The sequence below is a fragment of the Molothrus ater genome, chromosome 8, assembly GCF_012460135.2.
Source record: "Molothrus ater isolate BHLD 08-10-18 breed brown headed cowbird chromosome 8, BPBGC_Mater_1.1, whole genome shotgun sequence".
Lineage (NCBI taxonomy): Eukaryota > Metazoa > Chordata > Aves > Passeriformes > Icteridae > Molothrus > Molothrus ater.
The window spans coordinates 2,832,316-2,844,811 of NC_050485.2; the positions used below are offsets into that span (position 1 = coordinate 2,832,316).

A 12,496-nucleotide genomic window follows, 5' to 3' on the forward strand; every position below is an offset into this window, starting at 1 on the left:
CCATCCTCCTGATTTCATTGCTGGAAACCTCAGAGCACACCTCCTGCTGCCTTCCACAGAAAAGCTTCCAGCCCCAAATCTGCACACAGTTATTTTCTTCTGAGGTGCTTCATTGCTCTCCAAGTCTTTTCTCCCTGGATAGACACTCAGGATACAAAAGATGGTCATTTTTCCTTTTCATTACCCTGGCAAACAAACCTACAGAGGGAAAAAGTTTAAAAATTTAAAATTTTTAAAAAAAGAATAGAAGTATTTGCTTCCCTCTAACTTGCCTGCTGGAAAAACAAATCATCTCTGCAGAACCCACAATCCCTTACAGCAGAAAACAAAATGTGCACAAGAGTATATACAAGGGATGTATATCATGCTGCACTAAAAAAAAAAATTAAATAAATAGTTCTGGAATTAGTTGCTTCAGAGGTGAAGAAAGCCGTGAGGGAATAGCAGGGGGCTGAATTTCTGTCTGCCACGTACAGCAGCACAATAAAAAATGGTCAGCACTGGAAAACTGCCCATCATGTGAGTGGGTTGAGCAGACGATGAGCTGCAGGACACGGGCACAAATCCATCTGGCCTGGAGAGGGAAAATGCCAGGGAGCAGCACTCAGCATCCATGAACTCACCATTCCCTGAGCAATGGCAGAAAATGCCTTAAAAATGCTGGGAAATGTTGTGTGGGGCATTGCTCCTTCTTCTGCTCCATTTGCAGGGCTCCCAGTCAATACAACCCGGGCTAACCCGGACAGGCAGATGGTGATTAGCAATATAATTAGAGTAATACAAACTTGGACAATATGAGACAATAGAAACAAAGAGTTACAGACAGTCCAGGTACCTTTTCTGGGCAAAATAAGCCCGAAAAAGGACCCACGTTAACAGAGAATTAACCCTTAAAAGCAACAGCCTGTTGCATATTCATACACCTCATCCATGATGCATAAATTCCATTCAAACCCAGGATTCTGTCTGGGCAGTGTCAGCTTCTTCCTCTGAATCCTGACTGAGTCTTCAGGGCTGAGGGAGGTGGGAAGAACTCGATAATGGAGCAATAAATTCTCTTTCTCTGAAAGATTTGGGTGTCCTGTGGCTGCTATCTTGGCGTGAGTCCTTTCTTTAAAAAAATATCTTACATAGCACAGTTTCTATTTTAACCTTATGTTATAGCCTAAAACTATATTTAACACACTACTTAAGAGAATGAATACAGCATAACTTTCAAACATAACACATATAATATGTATATGTCTATGTATACATATATTTATACACATATATACACACATATAATATATGTATACGCATATAATATATGCATATACAGATATATATACATATAATATTTGTATACGCATATAAAATATGCATATACATATATACACGTATAATATATGCATATACAGATATATACACATATAATATTTGTATACGCATATAAAATATGCATATACATATATACACGTATAATATATGCATATACAGATATATATACATATAATATTTGTATACGCATATAAAATATGCATATACATATATACACGTATAATATATGCATATACAGATATATACACATATAATATATGTATACGCATATAATATATGCATATACAGATATATACACATAATATATGCATATACAGATATATACACATATATATATGTATATACATATATTCTATGTGTATATATATATAATATATGTGTGTATATATATACAATATGTGCAAATGTGTGTGTGTATATGTATATATTTATTAATTTATACATATAAAATGTATAATTCAGTTGAATATTTGCAAAAAGCCAATCATAAAATGTACATTTTTCACATGAAGGGAGCGACCCGCAGGAGCGGGGGCAAAACCCATCGCGGCTTTGTGGTGCAGGGCTCCCAGAGCCCCCGTCCGGCCGTGCCCCGGTGCCCGTGAGGCCCCACAGGCAGGTGGCCAGGGCTGGGGGCGGACCCGGTGGCCTCGCCACGCCTCCGGCGGCCCGGAGGAGCCGCGGCCCCGGCGGGATCCGGCGCGGCGGGAGCGGCCGTCCCCCGGCGGGCACGGAGCGTCCAGCATCACCCCGCGGGCACCGAGAGCCATGGTGAGTGGCTGCTGGGCAAGCCGGCTGTTCGCTGTGCCTTGGCCGAGGCAGAAATGCGCCAGCGGCAGCTGGAGGGTGCGAGGGGAGGCAGGAGGAAGGGGAAAGGAGCGAGCGCTGTGGTTAATCAGTAACGCGGCAGCTCCGCCGGCTCCTGCTGCTTTTGCAAAGGCAGCGCTCGCTCTCCAGGCTCTTCGAAGGGGGAGGGAAAGGATCCGCCAGGAATGGCCCCCTCCTCACATTCTGTAGGGCAAGGACGACCCCCGCGTGTGCTCCATCTGCACAGCCCCACAACACGCCCGGGCCGGCTGGAAATCGGCTTTTCCACCGCAGCTAAAGAGCCTCGTGGAATACAGCATTCCAGGGCTGCCCCGTGTGCCTTCTCCTAGGTGGAAATTCTGCCTTTCACTGGGGACAAATTGTTCCCTGCGAGGGTGGGCAGGCCCTGGCACACGGTGCCCAGAGAGGCTGTGGCTGCCCCTGGATCCCTGGAAGTGCCCAGGGCCAGGTTGGACAGGGCTTGGAGCCTCTTGGGATAGCGGAAGGTGTCCCTGCCATGGCAGGAGGCAGAACTGGATGGGATTTAAGGTCCTTTCCCACCCAAACCACTCCACGATTTGATAAAAGGGAAGATTTTAGAGCAAAGAGGGCCCAAGGGCAGGTTGGACATGGCTTGGAGCCACCTGGGGTAGTGGAAGGTGTCCCTGCCCATTAACTGGATGATCTTTAAGGTCCCTTCCCATCCAAACCATTCCATGGTTCTTTAAAAGGGAAGATTTTAGAGCAAAGAGGGTTCAGATTCTCCCAATTTCCCTTGCTGGTTCCTTTCCCTCAGTTGAACAATGCATCTACTTGGTTTCCTGCTGGCAAAAAAAAAAAAAAAAAAACCAAAAATTAAAATCCCAGCTTTTTGGCAGTTGAGAACCAGCAGAGAAAAACAAAATAATTTCATTTCCCTAACGAGAAGAGTGTGTTTTTAAGGAGTGAGAGCACATGAAAGCATTGACATGCCATCCTGACAAAAGCAGCAGGCTGGTCCCATGTCCTGGGGTGGAGAGGGATGGAGTGGAGCAGGATGGAGGCAGGGGGTGCTCCAGGCAGAGGGTTTGCCCTCTGACACAGCCAGAGGAGTTGGCTCTGGGTGCTCTGGGTGCCAAACCTCAGCCTGGCCGTGCCTCCCGCTGGTGCTGGGAGGAGCTGGGCTGGAAAAAGCCCCGGGGGCCATCCTCCCACAGAGTCACGACAGAGAAAAAGAACAATTACACCAAGTCCCTTTGTTGCTGTGCCCGGGGAAGGCTGGTTTGGAACCCAGCCCCCTACATCCATACCCCTCTGCTCCAAGCTACAGCCCTCCAGCTTTTACCTTTCCTCTTTTTAGCACTGATATGGAGAAGTTTCAGCCCCTGATCCCAAATCCTGGTGCAGCCCTTGTCCTGCTCCCTTCAGAGCCCCCGCGGGTGGCTCCCTGCCAGCAGAGCCATCCTCTGTCCCCACCTTATCCAGTTGCTAAGCTACCTGTGCCCGGCTTATCTCACCATCAGCAGGGAAGGGCAACGGCTCCGGGTTTATTGAGCTCAGTCCTGTTTGCTCACTGCCTTCCCTGCCAGCACAGCGTTGACATTTCGGGGGTGGGGAGGGGGGTGACAGAGCCAGGGCTGCCAGGGGCTCATCCAAAATATGCAGAGGCAAGGAACACCCTCCCCAAAACTCCTGCAGCTGGACAGGAAGCATCCCAGCCCCAGTGACACTGGCACTCTCCATACCATGCAGGGATACACAGGTAGGCAGGCACCCACACAGCCACGGGAATGGGGTGTCATCATTCCAGTCTTCCCCAAACATGCAAGAGCCACCCACAAAACCATCAGTTTCACAGCTGGTCCTTTGGTTTTGTGCAGCCTGTGAGCAGGGAAAGCACAGGAGAGGATGATTTGCCTCAGTTGCCCAACGCCATTTCTGAGCTTTGCCCAAGCAAAGCCTCTCAAGGGGCTGCTGATCAAATACCCACCAAAACACTGAGCCAGATTTCTCAGGACTCATATCCAACTTGCCACACTTGGCTCTACAGCACACAAAGGAAAATAAATTACAAGGAGCTCTTTATCATCACCAGCTGGAAAGATCAACTCACCCAAACCTGCCAGGGCTCAAGGAGTGTTTGGACAATGCTCTCAGGCACATGGTGAGATTCTTGGGGCTGTCCTGTGCAGGGCCAGGAGCTGGAGTTTGATGATCCTTGTGGGTCCCTTCCAACTCAGAACAATCTGTGATTCTGTGAAAGAATTTTAATTGCCAGAACATGACATTTCAGAGAGCAGTGCCCGTTTGCACTCACTCCTGCCTTCCCACTGAGCCAGAGCAGAGCTGGCTCAGGCAGCCCCCATCCCCAAGAGCTTCATTTTAGTTTCATCTCTGCCTATAAACACTCCTCAAAGCCTGAGGAGTGCTCCCCCACTACCACCCCTTAAAAAATAAGTACCAGCAGCTCTGCCCAAGGCAGAGCTCAACCACAATCCCTCCCTCTGCCCTTTGTTCCTCACAGGCTGAAACAGCCTCTTAAAATCTATTGTAATATAAAGGAGAGGGGGAAAAAGGAGCTGAACTGCAGCTTAGTGTGACTCATCTCTGATCCACAGCACTTCTTTCTCCTCAAAAGCAAGCTCCCAATAAAGAGAGAGGAAGAGAGAGGGAAAGAAAGAGAGGGAAAGAAAGAGAGGGAAAGAAAGAGAGGGAAAAAGGCCCTCCTACTTCAGGAACCCTAAAGCAACTCTCAGATCTAGAAATTATCACAAGAGCTTCTGCTTTTTAAGCTGTTGATTGTTTTTCTTTTTTTCCCCTGAAGATTATAACTTCACTCAGGTATCATTTTTTAGTACCTCAGGCACTGTGGGAGGTGTTGCAGGTGAGAGGACAGAAGGGGCCAGCTGGACTTTGTTGGTAGATGCAGGATGTACTCCAGGCAGGGGGCAGAGGACACTGATATTCCATCCCTCCCACCCACTCTGCAGCTGCAACTCCACAATCCATGGATGCCTCATTGCTCTCAACATCTGCTTCATCCCTTTTCTGCCACACTGACCTGCTCCTCTTCCCTTTCCAGGCAGGCAAAGCCCACAGGCTGAGCACAGAGGAGAGGGAGCAGCTGCTGCCAAACCTGAGAGCTGTGGGGTGGAACGAGGTGGAAGGCAGAGATGCCATCTTCAAAGAGTTCCACTTCAAGGACTTCAACCGGGTATGAACATCAGGGGCACAGAGTTCTGCACACTGGGAGTCCCCTCTGCAAAGCTCAGCCAAAGAAAGCCCTCTGTGTCTCTCCTGAAATGGAATGGCTGAGCAAAATAATCTCCCCAAGACACCAAAGGGCTCAACCCAGCACAGTTTGTCTGGGAAACACTCCTCAGGAAGAGAAGAACCCACAGAAAACTCCCAGAATAGCCCAGGCCTTGCATTTGGTTGGGTTATGAAGCCACAGGGAGTGTAAAGTTATTAATAATGGGAGTGAAAACCAGTATGTTGCAGGGTAAATGGTTCTGAATTAACTTTCCTTCTTACCCTGCAGGCCTTTGGCTTCATGACCAGAGTGGCTCTACAGGCAGAAAAACTGGATCACCATCCTGAGTGGTTCAATGTGTACAACAAGGTAAGGAACACGATGGTGAGGACAAAGCAGAGCACTTCAGGGAGCAGCTCCCTCTTCTGAGGGATAAAACAGGAGCAGCAAGTGCTGTTCTCATCAGCAGGACCTTTTCCCTCAGATGCTATTCCCATATCACAGCCAGCCTTCAGCTACTACAGATCCTTTCCTCCTCCTTTTATCCCGTCCAGCTGAGCAGTAGCTGCCAAAGGCTGGCACCAGCATTGCTTATTAAAATCTGTATCAAGCAGCAGCCACAGGAAAAGCTTCTGGGGAAAAGAGTGAGTTGAAAATGGGCACAGGTGGCTGCTGTGACCAAGGCAGGGGTGGCAGTGACAGCTTGTGGCCAGCATGAGCTGCAGAGAGGAGAAAAACCAGGCAAAGTGCCAGAGTGCCTCTGCCAGCGCAGGGAATTTTGCTAACAAGTTTGGAGCTACTGCCTCATCAGATGCAGCACTGAGGGAAGCAGCCCTGCTGTTTCTGTCCACAACTCTGGGCCTGTCTGTCTGCCTTAGGTTCACATCACCTTGAGCACCCACGACTGCGGGGGTTTGTCGGAGCGAGACATCAACCTGGCCAGCTTCATCGAGCAGGTGGCAGCTTCCCTCTCCTGAGCAGGGATCCACCAGCCAAAACCCCACTGTGCCCTGCAGCCAAAGCCTTTTCCCACTTCCAAGCTAGATCCTGGATCCAGACAGCCTGACACCTCGGCAGCCCCCCCAGCGCAGCTCAGATGGATGGAGGCACTGCTCAGGGTGCATGTATCCACCTCTGATCTTGCACATTCCATCCTCAAACCCTTCCTTAGCCATGTGATCCCACAGCCCCAGCTGCTGAGCCTCTTATCTGAGCCTCTGTGATATCACAGTCATATCACAGAGTCACGGAATGGTTTGGGTTGGATGGGACCTTAAAGATCACCTCATTCCACCCCGTGCCATGGCCAGGGACACCTCCCACCATCCCAGGCTGCTCCAAGCCCCATCCAACCCAGCCTTGGACACTGCCAGAAATCCAGGGGCAGCCACAGCTTCTCTGGGCACCCTGTGCCAGGGCCTCACCACTCTCACAGGGAAGAATTTCTTTCCAATACCCCATCTAAACCTATTCTGTGTGAATCATTTCCCCTTGTCCTGTTACTACGTGCTCTTGTAGAAAATCCTTCTCCGTGTTTCTTGTCGGTTCCTTCAGGCACTGGCAGGCTGCAATGAGGTCACCCCTAAGCTTCTTTTCTCTGGGCTGAACAATCCCAATTCTCTCAGCCTTTCCTCATAGCAGAGGTGCTCCATCCCCTCTGATCATCCTGGTACCTCCCCTGGAGTCGCTCCAACAGGTCGATGTCCCTCCAGAGTCAAGTTACACCAGTAAATCTGTCCAGAGCCTGCCCCCATCCTGCCCCTGTTGTTGCTCCTTACCTCGTGGAATGTGCTTAAAACTCATTTTGTGACCCCTTTGGCTTGTCTGTGTCCAAGCAGCAAGGTGCTGTGCAGTTTGTCATTGCTGTAGCTCCTCTCCAGCAGTATTACATCAGGCACGTGGTCTCACCCCAACCTGGAGCCAGCCTTTCCTGGGATACCAACTGAAAATGTTTACAATAAACATCTCATTGAACCTGGTGGCTCTTTGCAGAGAGGCCTCACTGACCAAATGACACCAACAGGTTTCCCTGACTGCTCTAAAGAAGGTGCTGCTGCCACAAAAAACCTTCACACAGAAATGGCAGGTGCCTTCACATCAGAGTGACTGGGGTCTGAAAGACAGAGAGGATCAAAGCCAGGGCAGGTAAAAACTGCTTGTGTAAAATCACTGCCAAGGCACAAATACAGGGAAAGGACAACCAAAAGGCACAAAAGCTGCATGGCACCAGGGCAAGGGCTGCTTAGGGTGGAATACTTCCCAAAATGGGGTTGTGGGTGGATTTGGTGGTGCAGGATCTTCACTGATAAAATGAACAATTTCATGTGAAACCAACAGCATTTGATTTCAGCACCACAGTCTGGGGAAAAACACTACAAACACCCAGTTCAAGTCTTTTTTTCTTCTCTTTTTTAAACCCTTTTAAGTTCTACAAAGTATTAATAGAAAATCCATAGCTCTTAACTTCCAGCATCCTTGAACATCACACACAAGATGCAGACACGGACACCACCTTCATTTTGACAGAAGGACAGAGCAGCCCTCAGGCAGAGTTAGTAAGATTCATAAACCATCCTCCCTGCCACAGACCAGGCTGTGCATGAGCAAATTCCAGGTTCACATTCATTCAAACAAGCACTGAAGCAGGAAAATAAGAGCTCAGTGAGCCTAAATAGCTAAATGCACCATTTTAATACAAACCAGGGCCATTTTCACCAGCTCTCCAGCTATTTCAGCCTCCAGTTCAACCAGGGGCAAATCAGAGCAAAGCAGAAAACTGCCATCATCAGATCAACTCATCTCATTTGTCCATTAAAAAGTCCTTGTGGATTTATTAGGCAAGGTATTATTGTGTTGTACGCAACCCTTCCGCTCCCCTCTCCCCCAAGTCATCAGAAAAGTGCAGATGAAATCCATGGCATGAAGACACACATCTCTTCTTGGTCCATCCCATTGGATATTCTTCATTCTAGTACCTAAAAACAGGTGAATCCCTTGGGAGTGCTTTGTACAAGCAACAAATTGAGTGTCCCGCTTGGAAAAGCAGGAAATCCTGCAGGAATTCACAGTGGCAAGGATCCCTCCAGGTCTAAAAGTACCGTCCAGTTTCAGATCATAATCCAGTTCATCAAATTCTTCTCTTTTTTGTCTTTAAAACAACCACACAGCCTGTAAATCTGTTTTTCCAGGACCATTTGGCATGATAAAGTGGATGCAGATTACATGTTAGGTGACAAGGATGAATAAAAACTACACACCAGGGAATTACAGTGGCCTACTCCTGACCACAGGATAACATTTACAGTATAGGACAAATACACATGGAACAATTAAACCCACAAATATTATTAATGAGCAAAGCCCAGAATAGAATACATTGACTTACAAATAACATCTTCAAATACATCCAAAAGTGTGAAATGGAGCACTGATCTGGTTAGATCCACCTACTTCTTGGGAGGAAAATGCAACCAGGGAAGGAAGAGAAGGGAGTTTTGCTCTCCTTCAGCCCACCCCAATCCACCCCTTCTTTCTTTTAAAGCAGAAACAAAAAGAGTACCTCCCTTTTTTTTTTTTTTGTTCTGTTAAATCTCGGTTCCAAAGAGAACCATCACAGTAGCCAGACACTGAAGACTGTCTCCAAACTCAGAGATACAGTAATGGTCACATTGGCAAGACCTTGAGAGAATAAATAGGTCCAATACAAACTGCCAGAGCTGATATCACCATCAAGAGACTCTCAGGCAATTCAATGATTTCAAAAGGGCTCAGAGACTTGCATGAAGTCATCAAGCTCAGGGCAGATGGCCAAAATGCTTGTGTCTCCTAGCACAGGGAATAAAGCTGTTGGAAAGCCAGGATCCTTCCCACAGTGCCTGGGCTGGTTTGTGCAAGAGCTAGTCAGTGACCTTCTCATTCCTTTAAATTCCTGTGCTGCAGCCAGGGCCAGCTTCAGGCTAACAGGCTGGAGCAGAGAGATGCCTTCAGATGCCCCGCACAGGACTGTGCAGACACAGCATGAAGTCTTCACCCACATGTGGGATTCTGCCTGGGAAACTCTGCTCCATGCAAAAAGCTGAGAGGAAACATGGGAAAGCCCTGCAGGAGTAACTCCAAGGCTACTTGAGAGATTCTGGCTTGTCCTTGAGGCCACAAGGCTGTGCTGGGAAAACCCTCTCATCCTAAAAACAGCAGGGAAAAAATACAAAGGGCTGAGCCACGTGCCCAAGGCTGGAACAGCTCTGACTTGCTGCATCCTTTCCCCTGTTTCTCCCAGCATCTTTGTAATACTGTGAAGGGACTTGGCTCATTACAACTACTATCCTACCTAACAGGCAAGGGTGCTTCTTCCTCTGAGGCCAGCCTGCCTTTGAGGTTTGTATTCAGAATTAGTACCATAAAGAAACGACCACAACCAAGGTCACGGTCAAACAGCTGAACCCTCCAACCCTCCCTGGCCTGCCATAAAAAAAAAGCCAGAGAAGCATCAAGGCACAATGGTGAATGCCCTTTTGAGAATGTGCCTTAAAAGAATCAGTGCAAAGAGCTGAGATTACTGCTAATACAAAAGTCACCTTTTGATACTAAAAGACCGTGGATAAAAAAACCCTCTGCGCACAACGTCCCTGGCTGTGACAGGGGCCAGGGCTGGCTGGCTCTGCTACAGCATCCTGAGGGGACAGTGTAAAACCTTCAAGTTCTGAACAGTGAAATGAGCTTTGCACCTCCCTCAGATTTGTGCAAGGGAAAACAGCACTCCTGGGTGGTCAATGCATGTCTTCTACAAGAGGCAGGGGAGCAGAACAGCCACAGTGTACCTGGGGCTTTCAGTACCTTCCAGGTCCTGTCCCTATGCCACCTGCTTGGTTTCTACTTCTGCTGTTGTTCAAGAGATTCCAGAAAAGGAGTTTGTGTTGTTTTTTTCTCCCCCTCAGCAGATATTGATTGCAGTCTCACTCAGATTTCAAAGGGAGGCCATGACTACCTTCCCTCTGCCAATTTATCAGTTCTGCATTACACAGATATAAGGCTCCCAGCAAGGTCTGTTAAATGCAGCAGCTTACAGCAATACTCAAGAGAAAACAAAATTTCCAATTTACTGTCTGCCATTAGCTTCCAGGAAGATTGGAGCCGTGGAACACAATGTGAGAACTCAAATTTAACACTTGGCTGGACACTGGCTGAATACCAGGTCTGAGGAGGAGAAACAACATGGAATGAAGGGACACGCAGGATACCTGAGGAATTCGGAGCTGTGGAATGGACATTCAATTCACCATCAACAGCCATGATGAAAACAGGCAGGGGGGAGGGAGGAAAAGCCCTAAAACTGAAATTGGGCATGAAAACAATGCAGATTTCAGAAGAGACTAAGACAGGGAAGGAATTCTTCCAGATCAAGCCACCCTCAGACCTGCAATTGTAGGAACAAAGGAACTGCAATCTCTTTCCCTAGGAAACCTTTGGAACCACCCCAGTGCTGGCTGGCAAGGCACAGATTGTTGCACTACAGTCAGTGGTGGCTGGGAGAGCCGTTCATGTGCTTTTCAGTGCTGAGAACATCCGTGCTGTAGAGGCCATCCAGGTAGGCCTGGGAAATCTCTGCCACCAGGCTCCTGTCTGGGACGGACTGCGCCATTCCATAGATGGCTCCCTAAGCAGAGAAGAGAGGCTGTTACACAGGAGAAACACCCTCAGCCCAAACACCCCCTCCTCACTGTGTGCTGGCCTCCTCACCATGCCCGTGGTCTTGGCACTGAGGTCCTTCATGATGTCCTGGATGCTGTCCCTGACGTCCTTCAGGAACTGCTCAGCCACGCCAGGCTTGGTGTGCAGCTGCGTGATGCAGAGATGGATGCTGGGCAGGCAGGGCAGAGGGCACACATTAACCACCTCCAGTACACACAGCTCCATCTTTTCTGAGCCCCCAACAGCAGCTGAGCCCTTCTGTGGCCAGTGATAACTGGGTATCTCCTTGAATCAGCATTCCCACTAAGGAGAATCCCTGCAAAATGCTTGCTACAACCAGCTCCTTCTTCCTTCCTGACTTCACAATTAGGTTAAAGTTTCTCACCTCATTCCAGGTACCTCTGGTGAGAAAAATGCAGCTGCCTGCAAGCACAGGGACCCCTGCCATCATTTCCCTCTCCTTCCTCCTCAGCTTCTAACCCATCACCAGAAGGAAGCACCCACCTCTGAGCTATCACCTCAGACTCTCTGGACTTTGCTTCACATGGTCACTCACAATTTTTTTCAGTGCAGCTGCATCTGGGAGCACTGGCCCCTTCCGCCCACAAAAGCCCAATTTCCCACTTAAGGAAAGTCCTGACAAAGATTAATTTTACATTGAAAATGATCAACCACTGACTGTTGTTTTGATTTCCTTCACCTTCAGCGGGCAGGAGGAAGACAGCAAAAATCAATAAATCAATCTACAAAGCCTCAGTTAACTAAACATCAGATAGAGCCTTGGTTATTTACATTTTTCTGCTTGTATTAGACAGAGGTAAATAGAAAGTCCTCTGCCAGGCTCATTAAAATTACTATTACTTTATCTTCACTGCTGTGTAATGGCAATTACAAAAATGATTCCTGCTGTGCAGAGGAAAATTCTACACACAATTTATCAGCTATGGACAACAGTACTCAGCAAATCACGAGAGCTACATGGCCTGAAGTTGAGCATCTTGCTAAATACATCACTCCCTGGTCTCCACACACTCACCTTGGTGGAAACTGTAGGACATTCAAGTTCCATCCTTTTGCAGCTAAAAAATTAGATAATCGATAGATGTCAAAAGTGTCCGAGCCAATGGACAGGACAGACACCTCTGGCTTCCCAAAAATGAAGATGCTGTCGATTTTTCTCAGCCTTGAAAAGAAAGAGGAGAAAAGAAATGACTGATCAATGTTACAGTATTCAGCCATTCTGTCCACCCAGCTGGAGCCTTAAAGGAAAAGCTACAAGAGGGAAGAGATGGCAGCACATTCCCACCCAAAAATCATACACCCAGCCCATGCCATTGGGGCTTGCCAGAGGACCTAGGTCATTACACACCCTAAAGTCAAGTAAACCCAGGAAACAACTGAAAAGAGAGAAGACAGAAAAGCAAGGGAAGACAGAAAATCAGCTTCTCT

The 12,496-nt window shown here is 48.0% G+C and overlaps 2 protein-coding genes across 2 annotated transcripts in view; one reads left to right on the top strand and one right to left on the bottom strand.

Moving 5' to 3' along the window:
• The first annotated feature begins 1,843 nt into the window (after window positions 1–1,843).
• PCBD1 (pterin-4 alpha-carbinolamine dehydratase 1) lies at window positions 1,844–7,350 on the top strand. Its single transcript, XM_036385571.2, has 4 exons — window positions 1,844–2,091; window positions 5,189–5,320; window positions 5,648–5,728; window positions 6,238–7,350. The coding sequence occupies exons 1-4, from the start codon at window positions 2,089–2,091 to the stop codon at window positions 6,334–6,336; spliced, it is 315 nt and encodes a 104-aa protein (XP_036241464.1). The 5' UTR covers window positions 1,844–2,088; the 3' UTR covers window positions 6,337–7,350.
• Window positions 7,351–7,745: 395 nt separating this feature from the next.
• The window catches only part of SGPL1 (sphingosine-1-phosphate lyase 1), a 32,988-nt gene continuing 28,237 nt past the window's right edge, over window positions 7,746–12,496 (bottom strand). Inside the window, exons 12-14 of the mRNA XM_036385570.1 lie at window positions 12,084–12,230; window positions 11,096–11,216; window positions 7,746–11,012 (exon numbers count right to left, since the gene is read on the bottom strand). Coding sequence (XP_036241463.1) covers window positions 10,872–11,012; window positions 11,096–11,216; window positions 12,084–12,230 — 409 coding nt within the window. The 3' untranslated portion in view covers window positions 7,746–10,871. The remainder of the gene's footprint in view (window positions 11,013–11,095; window positions 11,217–12,083; window positions 12,231–12,496) is intronic.

What these genes read in the sequence shown, in the direction of transcription:
- PCBD1 (XM_036385571.2), top strand. An exon ending in ACTTCAAGGACTTCAACCGG is followed by an intron (nt 5,321 to 5,647) that starts GTATGAACATCA and finishes CTTACCCTGCAG; the next exon opens with GCCTTTGGCTTCATGACCAG. An exon ending in GGTTCAATGTGTACAACAAG is followed by an intron (nt 5,729 to 6,237) that starts GTAAGGAACACG and finishes TGTCTGCCTTAG; the next exon opens with GTTCACATCACCTTGAGCAC.